The 25,742-nt window shown below is 41.6% G+C and overlaps 2 protein-coding genes across 11 annotated transcripts in view; one reads left to right on the plus strand and one right to left on the minus strand.

Moving 5' to 3' along the window:
• The window catches only part of AXDND1 (axonemal dynein light chain domain containing 1), a 177,767-nt gene extending 173,429 nt beyond the window's left edge, over positions 1–4,338 (plus strand). For all 9 annotated transcript variants that reach the window (XM_055255123.2, XM_063627440.1, XM_055255124.2 and 6 more), the window contains one exon: positions 4,115–4,338. In XM_055255123.2, the coding sequence (XP_055111098.1) occupies positions 4,115–4,122 (8 nt within the window). In that variant the 3' untranslated portion in view covers positions 4,123–4,338. The remainder of the gene's footprint in view (positions 1–4,114) is intronic.
• NPHS2 (NPHS2 stomatin family member, podocin) lies at positions 128–25,545 on the minus strand. Of its 2 annotated transcripts, XM_055255132.1 has the most exons (8): positions 25,188–25,545; positions 14,268–14,371; positions 10,886–10,958; positions 9,277–9,359; positions 6,622–6,825; positions 4,079–4,134; positions 2,193–2,271; positions 128–1,054 (listed from the first exon to the last, which is right to left on the minus strand). In XM_055255132.1, the coding sequence occupies exons 1-8, from the start codon at positions 25,459–25,461 to the stop codon at positions 776–778; spliced, it is 1,152 nt and encodes a 383-aa protein (XP_055111107.1). In that variant the 5' UTR covers positions 25,462–25,545; the 3' UTR covers positions 128–775. The 2 variants fall into 2 exon arrangements, with proteins under 2 accessions (XP_055111107.1, XP_055111108.1); XM_055255133.1 differs by lacking the exon at positions 6,622–6,825.
• Positions 25,546–25,742: the final 197 nt, after the last annotated feature.

The raw sequence follows: 25,742 nt of genomic DNA on the forward strand, positions 1-25,742 counted from the left end.
TGAAAATAGATTACACTTGGGCCCACTATTTATAGTGATTCTCCCTCAGATTTTAAGCCACATGTGTCAGATGTTTTTGTCCTTTTATTTATTTCTTTATTTAAAAAAGGAATCTCCACAAAAAGAATTTCTTTTAAATGCTTTAATTAGGGATAAATTGTATATCCGACTCCAAGTACATCTCTCTTTTTTGCATTCACTCTGAAACATATAAGTGTCACTTTAGGTAACTATCAGGGTTAGGTGTGAGGAATTCAGGGTGGAGCAAAAAGATTGAGTGTGGTTGAGGAAAACTAAGACGTGCCTTTGAAGAATTGGTAGTATCGTTGGAGAGAAGACCGCATCTTCAGGACAGAAGAGCAATAGAGTGTGACAAGCCCAATGATAGGTGCTTGTAGGAAGGGCTGTGGGAGCTGTGGCAACCTTGCCAAAGGGGCCAGAGGACATACAGTGAAAGGGACATCTGAACTAAGTTCCCAGAAGTCAAAATTTAACCACATCTAGACTCAAAATTTTTTCCAAAGTAGAATGTTGACCAAAGCTGTTTCCCATAATTGCTCTGACTAGATGAGTCATGGAAATGTGTTGTCTGCCTTCTCTGTCATTACATCATTTCACTGTCTTCTCATGGATGGTGCATTGTGTCTTCGTGCATTCCATGGCCATTCCGTATGGCAACCAAAGGAAGGGCAGGGAATGAGGACAGAATGCCTCCCTCAGGGATGTGGCTTTTCTATGGCAGGCCCCTTTACAGTCACATTATGCCTCATCCTTCCTATAACATGGGAGAGTCTTTCTTTTTAGGATTTAGTGGCTCAACAGGTTTGGAAAGACTTGGGAAGGGGAGGCTTCCCTGAGTTCTGTTGCTGGGAGAAGACAGGCAATTCAGTAGGTCAAATGGCAAAGGTAAAACCACAGTGGAAGGCTTCTCTGTGGACAGAGACTGAAGGGTGTGGAGGTATCGAAGCTGAACAGCAGCAGGGGTGCCTGACAGAATCTCAGCTGCCATCCTCAGGGACTCAGAAGCAGCCTTTTCCCCTTCTGCAGCGATCATCTAGAAAACATGTGACCAAAAGCAAAGTGATTGTTCTTCATTCCCTGAAGGCTTCACCACTATGCAGTGACTCAGCAGACAAGCACTGCGCATCTACTATGTGGCAAGCACGGTTAAGCATAGAACAGGTTTAGTCTTCTTTCTGAAGGGTCTTGAGCTGGGGAGACAGATTAAACTATTAATCACAATTTAAGATGGAATTTGTTAGGAGCCATCACAAGTATAAACAAAGTATTAGGGGAGTTATTAGCATCTGGTGGGCCTTGAAAGATTAGGATTTTGCCAACATAGAGAAAAGATTAGCCAACATTCCATGCAAAGGCATGACGTTATGAAAGGGTGACCCCCAGCTCAGGCAAAGTGAATGGGTAAACATTTCTGAAGAGAAAGTGCTGAGCCCACTACCCAAATGCTACCTGAAAGTGGGTGAAGAGGACTTCACTCAGAGATCTAGAAGCAACTGCCCTGGGGACTATCCTCCTCCCCTTCCTCATCCCCACGTCCCCTCAGTGGTGCACAGGCAATGATCCTCTTACTGGTTCAGGTTTTTATCTTCACCTGCTCTCTGTTCTTTCAGAGAAATCTGCCTCCCTTCATTCTTCATTTTCCTCTTCCCAAGGCCCCCTCACCCACACCTCAGTCACCAGAAGCTGCTAGCTGCCACATCTTTGCTTCTCGCTGTCATGCCTGAGTGGAGCCGAGTAGCACAGCCTTCTCTTGGTTCTAGCACTGAGGGAACTGGGCCCTGATCGTGGTTGTCCCTCCAAAACTTGTGCCAAGCTTGGGATACAGTTCTAGGGGATACCTAGAAGTTAGGGTGACTATGATTACCCAGGAAAAGATGCCAGCACTAGAGAAGAGGGATTGATGTGTGTGGAGATGCCTTTAAGGAGAGAGAGAGAAGGTGAGACTCAAGCAGTGAGTGGTCACTATTATCTTCAGAGAGGGAGAGGAGTTGCATTAGTCAGTCAGGGGACTATTAACACACTTTAAGAGAGCAATTTTAATAGAGTTGTAAGGGCCCAAGACAGCTTCTTCCCAGTGCCTAATGAATGGACAGTAAGGAAGCAAAGGGGAAATGTTCTCCACGAGCAGGCCTTCCTAAAGAGCAGTCTGGGTGGGAGGATGGAGTGCTCACCCGCACTTTGGCTTGTCTTTGCGCTTCAGCCTCCACAGCCAGTGAGTGCTGAAGCCCAGCTGGCAGCCTCACATCTTTACTGAAAAAGAAAGAATGCAGGCATGTAGGTGTGCAGCCATGATTTAGGGGCCAAAGCTTTCACACAGACTTGCAAGCCTCTCTACTGCTGTCTCATGATGAGTAGCAAATTCTGAGTGACCAGAGTGTGCCATCCCTAGACTTCTGAGGTCAAAAGTAGGCAGATCTCCAAGGTCGATGCCTCAAATGCAGTTTTGTATTATTGCTGATGCTACAGTAGAGCTGTAGTTTCTCATTATCAGCACAGCAGGTTTTGTATTGATGAGCTGTGCTCAGTTTTTCCACTTAGGATATAATCTAAACCCCAACTAATAAATTTGAACAATGGCTTGAAGAGCCACACTACTGATAATAAATATAAGGGGAATTCATCCAAGTTTATAAAAGAGAAGAATTGATTTTGAAAAGGGTACAACTGACCAAATAAGAACGATGCCTAATGTATTGCATAAAAGGTACAAAATTGTCTTTTGACCCTGATTATAACTATAAAAATGCATATATGGAAAACAGTTTAGCTGCCCCTCAAAAAGTTAAATATGGAGTTACCATATGACCTAGTAATTCTACTTCTAGATACAGACCCAAAAGAATTGAAAACATGTTCACTCAAAAACTTACAAATTAATGCTTGCTGTAGCATTATTCATACTAGCCAAAGAGCAGAAACAACCCAAATGTCCATCAGCTGATGAACCGATAAAATGTGGTATAGCCTCACAACGAAGTATTATTTGATCATAAAAAGTAATGAAGTACTGATTCATGCTCAAGCATAGTTGAACCTTGAAAACATTATGCTAAGTGAAAAGAAGCCAGACACAAAAAGCCATATATTGTATGATTCCATTCATGTGAAATGTCCAGAAGAGGCAAATCCATTGAGACAGAAACTATATTAGTGGTTGCCAGGCATTAAGGAGTACATGGGGGATTCCCACTTAATGAGTACAGGCTTCCTTTTGGGATGATGAAAATGTTCTGGAATTAGATAGTAGTGATGGCTGTAACCCTTAGTAAATATATTATACTAAAACCACCGTTTAAAATAGCAAAAATGCGACATTTCTTTTCTTCTTTCTTTTTTTTTGTTTGAGACGGAGTCTCACTCTGTCACCCAGGCTGGAGTGCAATGTGCAATCTTGACTCACTGCAGCCTCTGCCTCCTGGATTCAAGTGATTCTCCTGCCTCAGCCTCCTGAGTAGCTGGGATTACAGGCATTTGCCAACACCCCCGGCTAATTTTTTTTTTTTTTTTTTTTTTGAGATTGAGTCTCGCTCTGTGGTTGTCGCTGGAGCACAGTGGCATGATCTTGGCTCACTGAAACCTCTGCCTCTTGGGTTCAAGCGATTCTCCTGCCTCAGCCTCCCTAGTAGCTGGGATTACAGGCATGTGCTACCACACCCAGCTAATTTTTGCATTTTTAGTAGAAACAGAGTTATGCCATGTTGGCCAGGCTGGTCTCAAACTCCTGACCTCAAGCGATCCACCCACCTTGGCATCCCAAAGTACTGGGATTACAGGTGTGAGCCACTGTGCCTGGCCTAAAATGGGAAATTTCATGTAAATTTTATCTAAAACAATTTTTAGATTCATAGAGAAAAAAATAATCAAAGTAATTTGTCCAAATGTTACAGTGATTGTGTTATGGCTGTAAGATATTAGGTGATTTGTTTCTCTTTTTTATAAATTTATGCTGATATGGCTATAGTACTCAGTGAAAATAATTTTTCAAATGAAAAATTGAAGAGGAAACCAGAATATTTTCCTTTATCATACGGTTCTTCCTAGTTAATTTCCTACCCACATTTCTATTCTCTCCACTTTGATTCCCCAAATACAGGTCACTGAATCCAAGGCAACCTGTGGAGAGAAGAATTCAGATGTCAGTGGGAGCCTCCAGGTGGGAGGAGAGCATGCCTAAACCCTGGTGGCCATTGTTCTGTACTAAGGAAGAACATTCCCTTTGAAAGGACATTATTTGCCTGTTGTATTTAACTTCACAGTGCCTTGCAAAGAGTTGTTTAACTTGCATAGTGCCACCCAATAAATATCTGTGCAATTGAAGATTGTGTGGTATGCTGAATAATGGTCCCCAAAGATATCCCATGTCCTAATCCCTGGAATCTGTGAATGTTACCCCAAGAGGGATTTTGCTGGTGTGATTAAGTTAAAGGCTCTTGAGATGGGGATATTATCCTGGATTATCCAGGGGGCCCTAAATGTAATTATAGGTGTCCTTATAAGAGGGAGGCAAATGATGATTTGACTACAGAAGAAGAGGTGACATGATGATAGAAGCAGGAATTGGAATGATGCACTCTAAAGATGGAGGAAGGTGCCACAAGCTGAGAAATGCAGGCAGCCACCAGATGCTGGAAAAGGCAAAGAAACGGATTCTCCTCTCAGAACCTCCAGAAGAAATTGGTCTGGCCGACACCTGGACTCTAGCCCATTGAAACTGATTTTGGACTCTGTGGTCTTCAAAACTAATAATTTTTGTTTGGTTTTAAGCCACCAAATTTGTGGTAGTTTGTTACAGAAGTAATAGGAACTAATACAGATATATTTTAAAAATCTGTTTTAAAATGCACTGAGTTGAGAACCAGTCTCTAGTCTCTCTTCCAGATGTCTTTCAATTATAGGATGTTTTCACTTCTACAGCTGATGCTGGTGGCTCCAGTTTCCTCCTGCTTCCCAGTCCCATCCACCCCCTTGATTGAAGTTGGAAACAGGAGAGGGAAGAAAATCGACTGTGGATTCTGGAAAGGAGGGGCAGGGCATGGAGCTCTCCATGTTGACCCAAACTCTTCTTTTTACACTTATTTTCTCATTATTTTTTAGTTATTAGACAAATAGTAAGCATAGTGCATTGAGAACCCTGAGAAGACTAATTTGGGGGTGTGGGTGAGAGTAAGGAATGTTGATAAAGACATCACAGAATAGGTGGCATCTTAAAGGACAAATAAAATCTTGCTTGTGGAGAAAAGGGAAGTATTCCATGCAGAAGATACAGCCCAAGAGGAGGCAATGGGAGCATAAAAGTGCTGAATGCTGGACAAAAGCTAAAGTAGGTTGGAGTATTAGATTCAGTGGGAGAAGGGTGGCAAGAAGTGAGACTACAACAGTTGGGTCATTTATTCATTTATCCAAAAAACATTATCTACCTGCTGTGTGACAAGCCCGTGCTGAGGACCAAGAGATGAATAAAACATAGCCCCTGCTGCTATGGTGGTTGTAGTCTGGGAAAACTAATGTCTTAGATAGATGGTCCCCAACTTGCAATGGTTTGACAATTTTTGACTTTTATCATGGGTTTATTAGGATACATGCATTTTTGACTTACGATATTTTTTGCTTTATGATGGTTTATAAGTCAAAGAACACTTGTATATATATTACAACCAGTGTAATAAGGGCAAGCTTGAATGTCAAGTGTCTGGACTTTATCCTTTAGAGGAGAAGGATGAATAAGGAAGGGAGGGTGAAGGGGGACATCCCATAAAGCATAATTACTACCAGTGCCTTTGATTCTTGGGGTCCCTCTATTTGAGGTCCTCCTTCCAACTACCATGATTCACAACCTCCTAACCCAGTTCTGCGCCTGGGTGTCCCCACTGCTTCAGTGACAGGCTCCATTGCTAGTGGTAATTGCCACTCCATTGGCCAGCTGCCTGGAATCCTGCTGTCTTCTCACTTCTCCTCTGAATACCTTTTGCCTACCTGCCTTGGTAAGAATCAAAGCCACCGACCCTGGCCGTGAATGAGCTTGCTGAGCTTGCTGCCTGTGGACTAGAGGGAGCTGCTTGTAAAGCAGTTCTTGCTCTTTCCCCTCTAATTCCAAATTGATTAAATCTAGACAATGGATTGCGTAATTCATCATGTAAAGGTCTATGACATCTTAGCTTTTGTTATCTGAAAGTCTTATTTGAACTTATTATTTAACTTGACACTCGTTATGCTTGTTTCCCCAGGTAGACAGTAAGCTCCTGGGAACCATGCTTTATCATCTTTGTGTACCAACCCCTCCTGTCCATCCCCACCAACCCCACCGTTCCTGCCAGCAATCATTCTCAATACTTAATACTAGGTGAGTACTTGGGTATGAATTTAAAGTCACTGGAGTAGGTTTGAGAGCAAAAACTGTGGCAATGACTGATTAACAAGCACCATACTGATAACTATAATTGACTTAGAGTCAATTTGGCAACCTCCTAACTAGCTATGAGCTCCCAAAGGGATGGTCCCTAAGGGATGGAACTGGCCATAGAAGATTTAATAAATGGCCAATGAACAAATGAATAAGAGATAAATATTTCAGCATATTGGCCATTACGTTTATCTAAGTACCTTTGTATCTTGGGCGATGCTCTTCCTCTCTAGAAGAATTTCAGTGAGGGATCGATGTGCTAGGAGACGCTTCATGGTGGTTTGCACAAGGAATTGCACAGCTTTAGAAACGTGAGCAAGACTGCTTAGGAGAAGAGAGGCATTTTCCATTCGGTAGTAGCAAATGGCGTCTATCTCCATTATAAACATGTCTTTGGTCACAATCTAGGCAGAAAAAAGTTTGGATGACAGGCTTGATTCTTGGGCTCCTTTCCTATGTGGGGTTAGAGGAACTAAATGTGTTCAAAGGGAATTTTCTCCGCAAGAGAAAAAGAGAGTTGGCCTACCCTTTATTTAAAATAGACATGTTTTTGAAAATTATGAAATTTTTATTAAATACATGAAAGAATGCACAACTTAATCCTGTGGTAAATCCTTTTGTAAAAAAAATCAGAAATAATTTTCTCGCAAGAAGACATTCAGTTGATTCGAAACCAGGTCTTTCTAAACTGATACCAAAATAAAACATCTGCTAAAAGAGAAGCATGTTCTGGGAAACAAGCCCTCTAATGTATTGCTTGCTAGAGTGTACATTAGGGGATGCTTTGATGATATACATCACAAGCCCTAGAAAGATGTCTTAACATTTCCCTTTTTATATTGATCATAAGGACATATTTTAAGGGTTTAGCTATAAGGATGTTACTCACAGTTTTGCCAATTGGAATACAAATTGGAAAGAATTTAACATCAACAATAGGGAATTGGTTGAGTAAATTGTGATACAGCCACTAAATGAAATGCTGTATGTCCATTTAAAATAAAGGGATAGAAGCATTTAGCTAATATGAAAAGATGATCACAATATATTGTTGGGTTAAGAAAGACACATTACAAAACAGTATATATGGTATGATATATGTGTATATATATATATACCCATCTGTAAATATAACCACATACATTGAAAAACTGAAAGGATATACTCCAAAATATCAACAGTTAACTATGGGTAACAGGATTGGGGTGAGGTTTTTTTCCCAATTTTGTTTATTGTGTTAAAATACATATACCATAAAACTTACTACCATCTTAACCATTTTTAAGTATACAGTCCAGTGATACTGAATACACTCATAATATTGTGCAACTATCACCACCATCCATCTCCATAACTTTTTCATCTTGTAAAACTGAAACTCTGTACCCATGAAATAATAACTCTCCAATTTCTCCTCTTCAATCTCTGCAACCACCATACTACTTTCAGTCTCTATGAATTTAACTACTCTAGGTGCCTCATATGAGTAGGATCATGCAGTATTTGTGTGTGTGTGTGTGTGATTGGCTTATTTCAGTTAGCATAATGTCCTCAAGGTTCATCTATCTTGTAGAATGTCAGAATTTCCTTTCTTTTTAAGGCTGAATAATGTTCCATTGTGGGTTATATATCACATTTTATTTATCTCTTCAGTCATCAGTAGACACTTGGGTTGCTTCTTCCTTTTGGTTATTGTGAATAATACTGTTATGAACACAGGTGTACAAATATTCTTTAAGACCCTACTTTCAATTCTTTTAGGTTTATATGCAGAAGTGGAATTGCTGGGTCATACAGTAATTCTATTCTTAATTTTTTGAGGAGCCGCTCTACTGTTTTCTACAGTGGCTGCACCATTTTACATTTTCCTACCAACAGTGCACAAGGGTTCCAATTTGTCTACGTCCTCTTCAACACTTGTTATTTTCCAGGTTTTTAAAAAAACAGTAGCCATGTTAATGAGTGTAAAGTGATATCTTGTGATGTTGATTTGTATTTTCTTAATGTAGTGATGCTGAGCATCTTTTCATATGCTTGTTGCCCATTTATATATCTTCATCTTCTTTGTATGTCATCCTTTGAGAAATGTCTGTTCAAGTTTGTATTAGGGTTCTCTAGAGAAACTATAAAATGTGTATGTGTGTGTTTGGGTTTCACCATACATATATATGCACACACACACACATACACATATAGGTATGCTGGGGTGGGGAGAGAAAAAAATATTGATTTAAAGAATTGGCTCATGTGCTTATGGAAGCTAGCATGTCTAAAATCTTCAGGCTGAAGACCCAGCGAAAAGTTTATCTTTTCTACTGAAAGAATTCCTTCCTCCTCAAAGGGAGGTCAGTCTTTTTCTTGAGCCCTTCAATTAATTGGATGAGGCCCACCCCACATTAGGGAGGGTAATCTGCTTTACTCAACGTCTACTGATTTAAATGTTAATCCCATCTAAAAAAGTACCTTCACAGTAACATCCAGATGTGTTTGGCCAAATATAGGTCAAATGATCATGGCCTAGCCAGGCTGACACATAAGGTTAACTATCACAAAGTTCTTTGCCTATTTTTTAAATCAGGTTGTTTACTTTTTTTGTTGTTGAGATGTATGAGTTCTTTATATATCTTGGATATTAGCCCTTTATGAGATATATGATTTGCAAATATTTTCTCCCATTCCCTAGATTGCCTTTTCACCCTGTTAATTGTGTCCTTTGATGCACAAAACTTTTAAGTTCTGATGTAGTCCATATCATTATTTTTCTTTCCTATTTTTGAGTATAAATAATCATTTTTTCCATGGTAGATAGACCATGGAAAATGTATAGAGAAAGCAAAAGCCATCATTTGGCTTACCTCATGAAAAGGTATCTCCAGAGTTTGGAGACGAAGGTCAACCTTGTGATAGGTATCCAGGCAGGGCAAAAAAAAGAAAAGACCTAAAAGAGAGGGAGGAGGAAGTGACAGATAAATAGCTAGCATGAAGGCTGTTTGGGTTTCACCTTTCTGGGGTCAGGTTGCACACTACATTACTTTTCTTAGCCTCTAATTACAGACCATTGGCCCATCCCACCTCCACCTGAGGGTAAAAGGAGGGCACTATTATATATTATAATATATAATCCAGGAAAATAGGTATAAACAGGGATTATTCCCAGCAAACTGGGCTGTGTGGTCCTGTTAGTCATGGTGCTGGCCTCCCCAGATCTCAGTTGCATGTCTGTCCTTTCACTAGAATTGAACTCCCTAAGTAGTGTCCTATGCGCTGTTGTTAGCCTTAGTGTCTGACTTAGTGCCTTTTAGGCGCTCTCTAAAATTGTTTTTGAATCCATGAGTGTACCCAGGTGTCAAATTTTAGAGCCAGCAACCTCCATGTCATATTCCTTAGAATGTGAGCCCCAGAAGTAATCAGAATAGCAATTATCATGATACCAGCTTTCTGGTTGGCTAGTTAGTCCTTGCCCACCCTATATAATATATAGGACCAATGTGCGATAAACATTTGTAGATTGATTTATTGAGATTTTGTGAGAGCCCATTGGATTCTGTGGGCTCCTGCAAGAGCCAAAGCTTTGTTGAAACAAGCAGCACCTCACAGAGTCCAGGATACTAGTCAGCTACTAGTCCTCCTCAGTGCCAATTGAGAAGGTTCCTGAAAACCAGGGCCAGAACAAGATGTTCTTTGTCCTGGAACTACAGGGTCTGGTTCTACTTTTGTGTGGACCCATATATTCATTCTGAATCTTCAAACTCTGATATTTGTACCTAGTCTGGTCTCTGTGGGGATGTCCTGGAACTCAGACCCTCTCCAATATATACACATGGGACTTTGCTCCTCATACCTTCCTGGCTGACTTAGATCTCCAAACCCCCACTACTAAACCTTTCAGACTGACCATACTTCTATCTGTCTCCCATAATGGGCTTGGACCTCTGGACATCAACTCCACTAGATCTTAAGGTCCTGAGCAGAGACCATGTCTTATGGTTAGCACAGAGTCTGAGCCACAAGAAATGCCTAATCTATGTTTTTTAAATCCGTGTAACTGAAGACCAATTTGTTATTTGAATGCTAAACTTTGCCTATCTCCCATGATTGGATCTGAGCACCTGGATTGGGAACTAGCTCAGCTTTTCTCTGAGAATTCACAGGACTCTGACCATATTATACACATTGTACTCAAATCAGTCCCCAGCCATTGCTCCTAAGCTAACTTGCTATTCCAGCAAGCCTCGCCCTGGCATGTGGGTTCTCTGTGCCAATTCTCTCTCTTGGCTACCTATGACCTAGTAGTAATAGTCTCTGAAGAATTTTTGAATAACCTATAAGTAACAGATTGGAAAATTCAGATATCATGAATCAAGTTACTTCATTTAATCTGAGGTTCATATTACAAATCTGCATGGGTTGAAGAAATTGGCAAGTCAGGAGAGAGGTGTTTAGAAAAAAAAGAGTGTTTTTTACCAGGGCCTTTGGCTCTTCCAGGAAGCAGATGTCCCAGTCGGAATATAATTACTCTTTCATACTCTTGTACAACCTAAAGAGAAATTTAATCCTTTCAAATCACTCCCAGAAAGAAAAATAAAGTCTTCAAAAGGCCTTGGCATAAGAATGATCCTAGATATCAGAAGTTTTTTGTTTTGAGAACCAAGAAAAAATTTCTATTAATACTTAAATTTCCAAAATCTATATTTAGTAAGTGTAAAATTTCAGAAATGAAAAAGTATATTAACCATGTTAATTTTTGAACCCATAGACAGAATTTTGATTAAAGACTTATGACTATCTAAAAAACCATGGCCAACTTTCCCTAAATTAATCTTATCAAGGCATATTAAATCTTGTATTTTACTGTGACTTCTGCATTACTAGCTTTTATGTGTATTGCTCATTAGCTATTTAACAGAAAGAGGGAGTATATTTTAATACCACTTGTGATATTTTGTTTCAGAGTGCAATTTCTTCTGAGGCTGCTTCAAAATGATTCAATTGGATTTTTTTTTTTTCTAGACTAAGTTTCGCTCTTGTTAACCAGACTAGAGTGCAGTGGCATGATCTCGGCTCACTGCAACCTCCGCCTCCCGGCTGCCTCAGCCTCCCAAGTAGCTGGGATTACAGGTGTGAGCCACCATGCCTGGCTAATTTCTTGTATTTTTAGTAGAGACAGGGTTTCGCCTTATTGGTCAGGCTGGTCTCGAACTCCTGACCCCAGGTGATTCACCTGCTTTGGCCTTCAAAAGTGCTAGGATTACAGGCATGAGCCACCGTGGCCAGCCTCAATTGGATTTTAATTTGCCAATTTTCATTGGTGATAGATCTAGAAAATTTGTGTTTACCCTGAAAATGTGCAGAGATACTTTTAAATGACAAAAAGATTCTGGAGAATGTCTATTAGAAGAGAAATAGAGAAATTACTGCACACTACTTTAAAAATAAACTTCACTTTCTGAACCAGTATCAGAATCTGAGTTCAATTGCATGTTTATCACTGACTTAACTTGGTCTGCTTATTTATATATTAATATATGCCCCACCAGATGAGGCACTCCTTGATGATACGGAATTAATCTTTTTTTCTCAGTGCTTAAAAAATGCCTGATATATTGTAAGTATTCAATAAATATTTATTGAATAAATGAAAGAATGATTTGTGACTATAGACAAATTTATTTTCCTTCCCTATCCTCCCTCCACTTTAAAAAGCTCCAATGAATAATAACTAGCCAGATATAAAAATGTGATAAAGAGGCCCAACAAAACACATTTTGAAATGTGCTTCTTAAAGTAACAGGATCTACTAACCCACTGTAAGTCCTTTGAGGCTGGGAACCATGTTTTGTTTGTCTTCATGAGGTTTACAATTTTATGAGGCCAGAACACTGCCTTGCTTGAAACAATCAGAATGAATGACTGTATGTGGTTCTTAGAGCATGCCCAGCAATTCCCAATTGCTTGGTTTCCTAGCATTACTTGTTTCTTACCTGCTTTTACTGGAAAAAACAAATTCTCCCCATAGATGAAGGGGAGTCTTACTTCTTCAAGACCTTGCTCAAATATAACTGCCTGGTTCTGCTTTTGTTTCCTCTCCCTAATTGGCTTCTTAGGGCTTACCATCTTAAGTGACCAGACCTGAGAGCCTTTCCCAAAAACCATGGCTGAGTCAGTGTTGGATCTTGTGGCAATCATGCAGGTGCTCAGGTCACCCTTCAAGAAGAGCCTGCTGCCAACTATACACTGTCTATAGGAGACACACTTTATATTCAAAGATATGAACAGACTGAAAGTAAAAGATGGAAAAGATATACCATAAGAACAGTAACTAAAGGAGAGCAGGAATGGCTATCCTAACATCAGAGAAAATGGACTTCAAAAGAAGCAAACATGTTACTAGCAATAAAGTGGGACATTGTATAATGATAAAAGGATCAATGCATTTCGGAAGTGTGACAATGATAAGCATAGATGCACCTAAAAACAGAGTTGCAAAATACATGAGGAAAAAGACCAAAATAATTCAAAGTAGGAATAGACAATTCAGTAGTCACAGTTGGAGACTTCAATACCCCACTTGAAACAATGGATGGAACTAGACAGACATGGAAGACTTGAATAGCACTGTCAACAAATAGACCTAACAGACATCTACACAGAACATCTCCACCCAACAACAGCAAATAACACATTCTTTTCCAGCATATATGAAACATCGTCTCCAGGATAGATAATATGCTAGGCCATAAACTAACTTAAACAAATTTAAAAGGATTGAAATAACATAAAGTATATTCTCTTATTACAATGAAGTTAAATTAGAAATCAATAACAGAAGGAAATTTGAGAAATTGACAAATATGTGGAAATTAAACAATATACTCTAACCAATGGGTTAAAGAAGAAATCACAAGGAAAATGAGAAAATACTTTGAGATAAATGAAAACAAAAACACGAGATACCAAAATGTATCTTGGGGAGGGAAAGGTGAAGGGGAAGAGGAAAGAGCTGCTGCTTGCTGTGAGGAGTAAAACCAACAACAGCCCCAGCAGCAGATGTACTGTTTCAGCCAAGGACACAGTCTTCTCTGCAGCTCCAGCCAATGACTGAGATGGCAGGAGTACTAGGGCCATGCCATTTCTGCCCACTGTGGGACTCCTATGAAGCAAACCTTGCTCTGGAGTTCCCTTTTGGGCTGGCCAATGCTTTCTCAGAGCTGCACCACAGTCAGAGGCTCTTTCTGCCCAATCCTTTCTTCCCCTTCTCATATCACAATTGTCAGGCCTGCATAACTGTCTGAAGGCTTCTCCTGACTACTCTTGTTTTCTTTCCCATTAATGTTTCACAGGCAATGTCTCCCAATAAATCTCTTGCTCCTCTAATTCCATCTTGGCATGTGCTTCCAGAACGGACACAGGTCTTCATTTACTTCAGGGACAGGCATCTGTAACCACCTGTGGGCCAAAGATAATCATGACTCATGGTCTATAGAAGCTGCCTGAGAAGTTTCGTGGAAGTGTGTGGAGTGGATGTCATGATCCATTCTGGTCACAGAATGCAGATGAATGAGACATAGCCAATATAATACATGTGGTAAGTGTTAGAACGAAGTGAAAGCAGAGTGACATGGGAGCACCGGGAAGGGAATGACAGTCTGGAGGAGTCAAAGAAGGCTTCCTGTTCACATTTGAGCAAGGTCTTGGAGGAGTAAGAGCTATCCTAGAAGGTGAGTCTGGGGTGAGGGCATTCCACATGGAGCAATAACATGTACCAGAAAACAGAAGTGAGAATGGGCATGGTGTGGCCAGTGAGAGGCCTCAGGAAATTACCTATTGGGTCCTCATGGAATCTCACCTTTATGCAGAACCAGATGGAAAAAGGGAAGGTCATGATGATGAAGAGCAGGGAAATGAGGACAAGAAGCCACTCACAGGCCCCTAATCCGGAGGATTTGGTACCTTAAAAAAATCAAAGCAAAAGAATAATTATATTGAAACTTCACTGTATTCACTGACTAGCATCTGTTGGTTCAATTCTTGGTACTGGAGTCGGTGCAACTTGGAGACTTTGCTGGAAATATTAGAATAAGTCAAATCAGAGTAGTCAGAGTTCACAGGGCCTGGAGAGGAGCAGGCTCCTGGAAAGGTAGTGGGGACCAGGCACAGTGGCTCATGCCTGTCATCCCAGCACTCTGGGAGGCTGAGGTGAGAGGATCGTTTGAGTCCAGGAGTTCAAGATCAGCCTGGGCAACATAGTGAGATCCTGTCTGTACAAAAAAAAATTAAAAACTAGCTGGGTGTGGTGGTGCATGCCTGTAGTTCCAGCTATGCAGGAGGCTGAGGTGGGAAGAAAGGTTGAGCCTGGGAGGTTGATGCTGCAGTGAGTTATGACTGCACCACTGTACTCCAGCCTGGGTGACAGAGCTAGATCTTGTTTCAAAAATAAAATAAAAAAGAAAGGGAGTGGGGGTATACTGGAACAGGCACAAAATTTGTGAAGAAGGTCTGGATTCCAGTTCTGGCTCTACTGTTTCATATCCAGATGACCTTAGGCAAGGCGTATGACCTTTTCACACCTCAGTTTCTTCACTATATTATGAGGATGCTAACATCTCATGACTATCCCATAATAACTAGTTCATGAGCTATATCACCTATCTCTGGCATAAGGATAAAATAACACATACATATAAAAAGCACTGAGCTTTACATGTGTCTGTTTTTGTTGTTGTTTTTTGTTTTTATACTTTAAGTTCTAGGGTACATGTGCACAACGTGCAGGTTTGTTACATAGGTATACATGTGCCATGTTGGTTTGCTGCACCCATCAATTCATCATTTATATTAGGTATTTCTCCTAATGCTCTCCCTCCCCCAGCTCCCCAGCCTCCAACAGGCCCCAGTGTGTGATGTTCACCGCCCTGTGTCCAAGTGATCTCATTGTTCATTTCCCACCTATGAGTGAGAACATGCGGTGTTTGCTTTTCTGTCCTTGTGATAGTTTGCTGAGAATGATGGTTTCCAGCTTCATCCATGTCCCTACAAAGGACATGAACTCATCCTTTTTTATGGCTGTATAGTATTCGATGGTGTATATGTGCTACATTTTCTTAATCCAGTCTATCATTGATGGACATTTGGGTTAGTTCCAAGTCTTTGCTATTGTGAATAGTGCTGCTATAAACATATGTGTGCATGTGTCTTTATAGTAACATGATTTATAATCCTTTGGGTATATACCCAGTAATGGGAGTGCTGGGTCAAATGGTAATTCTAGTTCTAGATCCTTGAGGAATCGCCACACTGTCTTCCACAATGGTTGAACTAATTTACACTCCCATCAACAGTGTAAAAGCATTCCTGTTTCTCCATATCCTCTCTAGCATCTGTTGTTTCCTGACTTTTTAATGATTGCCATTCTAACTGGTGTTAGATGGTATCTCATTGTGGTTTTGATTTGCATTTCTCTGATGACCAGTGATGATGAGTATTTTTCCATGTGTCTGTTGGCTGCATGAATATCTTCTTTTGAGAAGTGTCTGTTCATATCCTTTGCCCACTTTTTGATGGGGTTTTTTTTTCTTGTAAATTTGTTAGAGTTCTTTGTAGATTCTGGATATTAGCCCTTTGTCAGATGGGTAGATTGCAAAAATCTTCTCCCATTCTGTAGGTTGCCTGTTCACTCTGCTGATAGTTTCTTTTGCTGTGCAGAAGCTCTTTAGTTTAATTAGATCCCATTTGTCTATTTTGGCTTTTGTTGCCATTGCTTTTGGTGTTTTAGTCATGAAGTCCTTGTCCATGCCTATATCCTGAATGGTATTGCCTAGGTTTTCTTCAAGGGTTTTTATGGTTTTAGGTCTAAATTTAAGTCTTCAAACCATCTTGAATTAATTTTTGTGTAAGGTGTGAGGAAGGGATCCAGTTTCAGCTTTCTACATATGGCTAGCCAGTTTTCCCAGCACCATTTATTAAATAGGGAATACTTTCCCCATTTCTTGTTTGTGTCAGGTTTGTCAAAGATCAGATGGTTGTAGATGTGTTGTTATTTCTGAGGCCTCCATTCTGTTCCTTGGTCTATATCTCTGTTTTGGTAGCAATACCATGCTGTTTTGGTTACTGTAGCCTTGTAGTATAGTTTGAAGTCAGGTAGCGTGATGCCTCCAGTTTTGTTCCTTTTGCTTAGGATTGTCTTGGCAATATGGGCTCTTTTTTTGGTTCCATATGAACTTTAAAGTAGTTTTTTCAAGTTCTGTGAAGAAAGTCATTGGTAGCTTGATGGGGATGGCATTGAATCTATAAATTACTTTGGGCAGTATAGCCATTTTCACGATATTGATTCTTCCTATCTATGAGCATGGAATGTTCTCCCATTTGTTTCTGTCCTCTTTTATTTAGTTGAGCAGTGGCTTATAGTTCTCCTTGAAGAGGTCCTTCACATCCCTTGTAAGTTGGATTCCTAGGTATTTTATTCTCTTTGTAGCAATTGTGAATGGGAGTTCACTCATGATTTGGCTCTCTGTTTTTCTGATAATGGTGTATAGGAATGCTTGTGATTTTTGCACATTAATTTTGTATCCTGAGACTTTGCTGAAGTTGCTGATCAGCTTACGGAGATTTTGGGCTAAGATGATGGGGTTTTCTAAATATACAATCATGTCATCTGCAAACATGGACAATTTGATTTCCTCTTTTCCTAATCGAACACGCTTTATTTTTTTCTCTTGCCTGATTGCCCTGGCCAGAACTTCTAACACTATGTTGAATAGGGTGGTGAGAGAGGGCATCCTTGTCTTGTGCTGGTTTTCAAAGGGAATGCTTCCAGTTTTTGCCCATTCAGTATGATATTGGCTGTAGGTTTGTCATAAATAGCTCTTATTATTTTGGGATACATTCCATCAATACCTAGTTTATTGAGAGTTTTTAGCATGAAGGGCTGTTGAATTTTGTCAAAGGCCTCTTCTGCATCTATTGAGATAATCATGTGGTTTTTGTCATTGGTTCTGTTTATGTGATGGATTACGTTTATTGATTTGCATATGTTGAACCAGCCTTGCATCCCAGGGAGGAAGCCAACTTGATCGTGGTGGGTGTGCTGCTGGATTCATTTGCCAGTATTTTATTGAGGATTTTCTCATCGATGTTCATCAGGGATATTGGTCTAAAATTCTCTTTTTTGGTTGTGTCTCTGCCAGGCTTTGGTATCAGGATTATGTTGGCCTCATAAAAAAAGTTAGGGAGGATTCCCTCTTCTTCTATTGATTGGAAGAGTTTCAGAAGGAATGGTACCAGCTCCTCTTTGTACCTCTGGTAGAATTTGGCTGTGAATTCATCTGATCCTGGACTTTTTTTGGTTGGTAAGCTATTATTTATTGCCTCAATTTCAGAGCCTGTTATTGGTCTATTCAGAGATTTGACTTCTTCCTGGTTTAGTCTTGGGAGGGTGTATGTGTCCAGGAATTTATCCATTTCTTCTAGATTTTCTAGTTTATTTGTGTAGAGGTGCTTATAGTATTCTCTGATGGTAGTTTGTATTTCTGTGAGATAGGTGGTGATATCCCCTTTATCATTTTTTATTGCATCTATTTGAATCTTCTCTCTTTTCTTCTTTATTAGTCTTGCTAGCGGTCTATTTTGTTAATCTTTTCAAAAAACCAGCTCCTGGATTCATTGATTTTTTGAAGGGTTTTTTCTGTCTCTATCTCTTTCAGTTCTGCTCTGATGTTATTTATTTCTTGCCTTCTGCTAGCTTTTGAATGTGTTTGCTCTTGCTTCTCTAGTTCTTTTAATTGTGATGTTAGGGTGTCGATTTTAGATCTTTCCTGGTTTCTCTTGTGGGCATTTAGTGCTATAAATTTCCCTCTACATACTGCTTTAAGTGTGTCCCAGAGATTCTGGTATGTTGTGTCTTTGTTCTCATTGGTTTCAAAGAACATCTGTATTTCTGCCTTCATTTCATTATTTACCCAGTAGTCATTCAGGAGCAAGTTGTTCAGTTTACATGTAGTTGTGTGGTTTTGAGTGAGTTCCTTAATCCTGAGTTCTAATTTGATTGCAGTGTGGTCTGAGAGACAGTTTATTGTGATTTCTGTTCTTTTACATTTGCTGAGGAGTGCTTTACTTCCAATTATGTGGTCAATTTTAGAATAAATGTGATGTGGTGCTGAGAAGAATGTATATTCTGTTGATTTGGGGTGGAGAGTTCTGTAGATGCCTATTAGGTCTGCTTGTTGCAGAGCTGAGTTCTGGTCCTGGATATCCTTGTTAACTTTCTGTCTCATTGATCTGTCTAATGCTGACAGTAGGGTGTTAAATTTTCCCATTATTAGTTTGTGGAAATCTAAGTCTTTTTGTAGCTATCTAAGAACTTGCTTTCTGAATCTGGGTGCTCCTGTATTAGGTGTGTATATATTTAGGATAGTTAGCTCTTCTTGTTGAATCGATCCCTTTACCATTATGTAATGGCCTTTTTTGTCTCTTTTGATCTTTGTTGGTTTAAAGTCTGTTTTATCAGAGACTAGGATTGCAACCCCTGCTTTTTTTTTGCTTTCCACTTGCTTGGTAGAGCTTCCTTCATTCCTTTATTTTGAGCCTATGTGAATCTTTGCACATCAGGTGCATCTCCTGAGTACAGCACACTAATGGGTCTTGACTCTTTATCCAATTTGCCGGTCTGTGTCTTTTAATTGGGGCATTTAGCCCACTTACATTTAAGGTTAATACTGTTATATGTGAATCTGATCTTGTCATTATGATGTTTGCTGGTTATTTTGCCCATTAATTGATGCAGTTTCTTCATAGCATCAATGGTCTTTACAATTTGACATGTTTTTGCAGTGGCTGGTACCGGTTGTTCCTTTCCATGTTTAGTGCTTCCTTCAGGAGCTGTTTTAGGGCAGGCCTGGTGGTGATAAAATCTCTCAGCATTTGCTTGTCTGTAAAGGATTTTATTTCTCCTTCACTTATGAAGCTTTGTTTGGCTGGATATGAAATTCTGGGTTGAAAATTCTTTTCTTTAAGAATGTTGAATATTGGCCCCCACCCTCTTCTGGCTTGTAGGATTTCTGCCAAGAGATCTGCTGTTAATCTAATGGGCTTCCTTTTGTGGGTAACTCAACCTTTCTCTCTGGCTGCCCTTAACACTTTTTCCTTCATTTCAACCTTGGTGAATCTGACAATTATGTGTCTTGGGGTTGCTCTTCTCAAGGAGTATCTTTGTGGTATTCTCTGTATTTCCTGAATTTGAATGTTGGCCTGCCTTGCTAGGTTGGGGAAGTTCTCCTAGATAATATCCTGAAGAGTGTTTTCCAACTTGGTTCCATTCTCCCCATCACTTTCAGGTACACAAATCTGCCGAGAGCAGCTCGGTCGGGGAGACCCTTACCCAGTGGCGCTAAAGGAATTAAAGACACACACACAGAAATATAGAGGTTTGAAGTAGGAAATCAGGGGTCTCACAGCCTTCAGAGCTGAGAGCCTGGAACAGAGATTTACCCACATATTTATTAACAGCAAGCCAGTCATTAGCATTGTTTCTATAGATATTAAATTAACTAAAAGTATCCCTTATGGGAAACAAAGGGATGGGCGGAATGAAAGGAATAGGTTGGGCTAGTTAACTGTAGCAGGAGCATGTTCTTAAGGCACAGATTGCTCATGCCATTGTTTGTGGCTTAAGAATGCCTTTAAGCGGTTTTCCACCCTGGGCGGGCCAGGTGTTCCATGCCCTCATTCCCGTAAACCCACAACCTTCCAGCTTGGGCGTTAGGGCCATTATGAACATGTTACAGTGTTGCAGAGATTTTGTTTATGGCCAGTTTTGGGGCCAGTTTATGGCCAGATTTTGGGGGGCCTGCTCCCAACACCAATCAAACATAGCTTTGGTCTTTTCACATAGTCCCATATTTCTTGGAGGCTTTGTTCGTTTCTTTTTACTCTTTTTTCTCTAACCTGGTCTTCTCACTTTATTTCATTAATTTGATCTTCAGTCACTGATACCCTTTCTTCCACTTGATTGGATTGGCTATTGAAGCTTGCACATGCGTCATGAAGTTCTTGTGCCATGGTTTTCAGCTCCATCAGGTCATTTAAGGTCTTCTCTATACTGTTTATTCTAGTTAGCCATTCGTCCAATCTTTTTTCAAGGTTTTAAGCTTCCTTGCGATGGGTTTGAACATCCTCCTTTAGCTAGGAGGAGTTTGTTATTACTGACTTTCTGAAGCCTACTTCTGTCAACTCATCAAAGTCATTCTCCGTCCAGCTTTGTTTCATTGCTGGTGAGGAGCTGCAATCTTTTGGTTTAGAAGAGGCGCTCTGATTTTTAGAATGTTCAGCTTTCTGCTCTGGTTTCTCCCCATCTTTGTGGTTTTATCTACCTTTGGTCTTTGATGTTGGTGACCTACAGATGTGGTTTTGGCGTAGATGACCTTTTTGTTGATGTTGATGCTATTCCTTTCTGTTTGTTAGTTTTCCGTCTAACAGTCAGGTCCCTCAGCTGCAGATCTGTTGGAGTTTGCTAGAGTTCCACTCCAGACCCTGTTTGCCTGGGTATCACCAGAGGAGGCTGCAGAACAGCAAATATTGCTGCCTGATCCTTCCTCTGAAAGCTTCATCCCAGAGGGGCAGCTGCCTATATGAGGTGTCTGTTGGCCCCTACTGGGAGGTGTCTCCCAGTTACGCTACACGAGGGTCAGGGACCCACTTGAGGAGGCAGTCTGTCCATTCTCAGAGCTCAAACGCTGTGCTGGGAGAACCACTGCTCTCTTCAGAGCTGTCACACAGGGATGTTTAAGTCTGCAGAAGTTGTCTGCTGCCTTTTGTTCACCTATGCCCTGCTCACAGGGGTGGAGTCTAGAGGCAGTAGGCCTTGTTGAGCTATGGTGGGCTCTGCCCAGTTTGAGCTTCCTGGCCACTTTGTTTACCTACTCAAGCCTCAGCAATGGTGGACACCCCACCCCCCCGCACCAGCCAGGCTGCGGCCTCACATATCGATCTCAGACTGCTGTGCTAGCAGTGAGCAAGGCTCCTTGGGCGTGGGACCCACCAAGCCAGGCACGGGAGAGGATCACCTTGTCTGCAGGTTGCTAAGACCTTGAGAAAAGAACAGTATTTGGGTGTGAGTGTCTTGTTTTTCCAGGTAGTCTGTCATGGCATCCCTTGGCTAGGAAAGGGAAATCCCCCGACCCCTTGTGCTTCCTGGGTGAGGCGACGCCCCGCCCTGCTTCAGCTCACCCTCCATGGGCTGCACTCACTTTCTGACCAGTCCTGGTGAGATGAACCAGTTACCTCAGTTGGAAATGCAGAAATCACCTGTCTTCTGTGTTGATCACGCTGGGCGCTGTAGACCAAAGCTGTTCCTATTAGGCCATCTTCTGTCCGGTTTGTTTTAAGTGATTCCAAGCACATGTCCAGAGGCTTATCTTCCATGAAATAACTTCCCCATTCATTACATGCCTTAATGTCTGAAATTCAATCATTTTAACACCTCCATTAAGGTGTTGATCTCAATAGTCTTTGAAAATTAACTTTATGGGGTAATATTCACCTACTAATATGTATTAAAAAAGTGATAAGGAACTGGGGTTCAGAACATCCAAGATGCTTGGGTGATAAATGAAACAATATCAAGGAAAGTCAGTCTCAAGAACACAAGCTTCTTGGGGTCTTGTCTTATTTACACTATGCCCCCAGGACTTAGAATAGTGTCTGGCACCATACGTGTGCTCAATAAATATTAGTTGAGTGTGAGAAGAAAGGAGGAATGAAAATGATTTAAATGTAAGACTTATGAAAATTTCAAGAATTTTAACCTCCAGGTACTAGAAAACTGACTAAAGGAATATTATTTGCCAGTTTAAAAAGATCATAGAGGACTAGGTGACTAAAAATTAGGAAATGGTAAAGTCTACTTTCTGTCCCTCCTTCCTTCCCTCCTTCCTTCCTTCCTTCCTTCCTTCCTTCCTTCCCTCCCTCCCTCCCCTCTTTCTTCCTTCCTTCCTTTCTCTCTTTCTTTCTTTCTCTTTCTTTCTTTTTTTCTCTCTTTTGAGACTGGGTCTTGCTCTCTCCAGGCTGGAGTGCAGTGATGCAATGATGGCTTTCTGCATCCTCGGCCTCCTGGGCTCAAGCAGTCCCCCCACCTTAGCCTCTCAAGTAGCTGGGACTACAAGTGCATGCCACCTTACCTGGCTAATTTATTTTTTTGCAGAGATGGGGTCTTGCTATGTTGCCCAGGCTGGTCTCAAATTCCTAGCCTCAAGTGATCCTCTCACCTCAGCCTCCCTAAGTGCTGGGATTATAGGTATGAGCTACAGCACCTGGCCTAAAATCTTATTTGTAAGAGATGGGAACAAAGGGGATAACTAATTAGTAGGCCTGAAAATTTGATTTTCATGCCCCAGAAAGGTCACCACCAAATTGATGTGCAGATCACTTGAAGAAGAGGACAGAGATGCAAGCTGCACCAGCACAAAAACAAAATCAGCACTGAATACCATAGTATGGCAGTTTCTAAAGGCAATCCTACGAAATACTAATACCACAGGGTGCTCCACCAAAGAAGAATTTCCTGGGCAAATGAGTTTAGAGAATACTAGGCACTACATCCCATTCCTGGAGTTCCCAGTGCTATTCAGGACATTGAAGCTATGAGAATCTCGCAAAGCATTCTTAGCTTTGTTTACACACATTTGGACAGGTAATATTTTCTCTAAGGAACACTCATTGATATTCTATGGAACTTATTTCTCATGGAACCTACTCTGGGAAATGCTGCTCTACCAACATATTAATTTTTATAATATTCTTCTTCAAGGGCAATGACTAACAGTATCATTGCCAGTTTTAATTAGTTTATAAATATGTTTCAGTTGCCAGTGGTAGCCATGGCAAGTAAAAATAAATAAATGCATATACAAAATTACATTTTATAAGTGAAGAAAGGCCTCAAAAATTCCTTCATACAGTAGCGAGAGATATGAATAGAAAACTAATTTATATCCTCAAACCTAACGTGAAGACTTACCCCCAAGATATTATTCTGTTAGAATAAGTTGCTTGAATGTCTAACTTGTTTGGTTTAAGTGAATAGTGAAACATTAATTATTCGAGCAGGAAAACCTTTAAACATTGTCTGAGAGTCCCCAACATTTTGGTGAGGTGAAGTGCTTTTCATTTCTCCCGTCTTAAGTAGCCTGCCTTTGGGAGTGTGGTGCTAAGTGAGAAAGAGGAGGGGACGTTACTCTCTGTTCACCATGAGCTTCAGAAACCTCCCACACAAGGGCTCAGCAAAGGTCACTTCATCCTTAGTGGGACTCCTCGCCCATTGCTTGAGGTCTCCTGCTTTTGTTACTCTGTACCTGGAGGGACTGAGGCCCAAAAAGGTGCCCAAGGCCACAGCCAGTAGGACCATGACCAGAAATGAGGGGCAGCACCAAGCAAGGGTGAGCATTTCAATCAGACTGTCTTACTCTAGGATTTTGGCTTCTCTACTTCCCAGCTACAGGACTTGGGCATGTTACTTAATTTCTCAGAGCATGTTTCCTCATCTGTGATAAGAGGATGGTGAGGGATTAAATAACTCAGTAAAACACCCAGTGTGTGCCTGGCATATAGTAGGGGTTTCATAAATGGTGGCTCCCTTACTTGTCTACCCTACCAGTGTGATCTGCTGCCTAACAGTTACAAGCCCTCTAACCTCAGCATTGAACCCAGCAACCATTTACTGAACAGAGGTTTCTGACTGATGAAAGGGTATCATCAACTGGGCAAAACAGTGTTAACATGACCCATTTAAATTATACCCCAACTGCAGAGATCTTCCTTAAATTGTAGCTTTCAGTGATCCAGCATGTACTGCATTGCTGGTAACTAGGAAATGTTAAAACTTCATAGCCAGCAGGAAGCAATATAACACACTGTTCCTTATTTAATTTCTTTTAACATCTGTCATCCCACTGAAGTGGTAATCATTTTTTTCTTCCACTCATTATAAAAAAGACTGGAGGTAGATAAAATTTTCCCAAGAGTTGTTTCTCCTGCAGAAGCAAGAGACACTTTCTTTGCATTCCCTCCTTTGATCTAATTTTCCTGTCTCTTAGCTTGCAGCTGGAATTGAGTACGTTTTTGTTCCAGACTTTGTGCAAAGTGCTTTGGATGCCTTTTCTCATTGTATCCTCACCACTACCCTCTGAGGCAGGTACTGTTATATGAGAGATGGTTAAGGTCCTTCCTATGATCACATGGCTAGCAAGTGGTTGAGCTGTGATTTAAACTCAGGTGTGGCTCTTCTTCACTTGGCTCTGCTGCGACTGCTTTTCAGAAAGAATGATCATCTTCCCAGTTTAAAATGCTTTTAGGTAAGACCGAGAGGTGCGGACGCAGGAAGAAGAATAAGCCTATAGCCTACAGCCTACAGCCACCAGCTCATGCATGTCTTTACTTAAATTAGGTGCCCATATGCCCATCCATGGCCACAAAAACCAAGTTCATGGCTCCTTTGCCAAGTTGCTTCGTCCCCAACCTGTACCACACTCGCTCCCCACTCCCATCCAAGGCTGGCCCTGAGACCAGTATATAGTGATATTTGTATTTCTTCTGATGTTCTTTGCTCACCATAGCAGGTTGCTGGGTTCCTAACTTACGCCTTTCCGTTCCCAGGAACCTGAGCATCCAGCAGTCTGCTCTGGCTTCAGTGGGTCTCGTGGGATGACCCTTTCCACCTTATCTGACACCCCTTAGTTACCACCTGGAAAGGTGGCAGATAATGGTGCTGAATCCGTACCTTCCTCGGGCCGCTCGCTCTCCAACAGCGCCACGACCTCGGTGCCCTCCTCGCCGGAGCCCCGGACCTCATCCACGTCCACCACTGTGGCGGCGGGCGCTCGGGGCTCCCCCGGGGTCCCCGCCCGTCCTAAGCCCGACGGCTCGGGCCCAGCCTCCTGGTGCCCGCGGCCTCCGCCGCTCCTCTCAGACTTCGCCCTCTTGCTCTCCTTGTGCGGAGTCCTGCCGCCTCGCCCGCGGGACTCCCTGGAGGAGCTCCGCGCCCTCCTCTCCATCCTCAGAGCTGCCGGGCGGCTGGAGCAGCAGCGCGGGAGCGCTAGGGGCACGGGAGCGCAGTCCCTGCGGAGTCGCTGCGGGTCCGCGTGGCGTGCCCGGGGGACCTTAAAGACCGTCGGGTGGGGGCTGAGGGCGAGGGGCGGGACCCTGGGGCCGTGGGCGGGGCCGTGGCGGGGCGCACCCGGAACCCCGACGGCTGTGTCTCGGTGGAGCTGTGGACTGCGCCCGCCGACTCCCACGGCCGGGGTGGCGCTGAAGCAGAGAGAGGCCTGGGTGGGAG

This window comes from Symphalangus syndactylus, chromosome 12 (assembly GCF_028878055.3).
Source record: "Symphalangus syndactylus isolate Jambi chromosome 12, NHGRI_mSymSyn1-v2.1_pri, whole genome shotgun sequence".
Taxonomy (NCBI): Eukaryota; Metazoa; Chordata; class Mammalia; order Primates; family Hylobatidae; genus Symphalangus; species Symphalangus syndactylus.

What these genes read in the sequence shown, in the direction of transcription:
- NPHS2 (XM_055255132.1), bottom strand. Translation starts at nt 25,461, where the DNA reads ATGGAGAGGAGGGCGCGGAGCTCCTCCAGGGAGTCCCGCGGGCGAGGC. An exon ending in GCATCGCCCAAGATACAAAG is followed by an intron (nt 4,135 to 6,621) that starts GTACTTAGATAA and finishes TTCTCTCCACAG; the next exon opens with GTTGCCTTGGATTCAGTGAC. An exon ending in AAAGTGGAGAGAATAGAAAT is followed by an intron (nt 2,272 to 4,078) that starts GTGGGTAGGAAA and finishes TTTCTTTTTCAG; the next exon opens with TAAAGATGTGAGGCTGCCAG.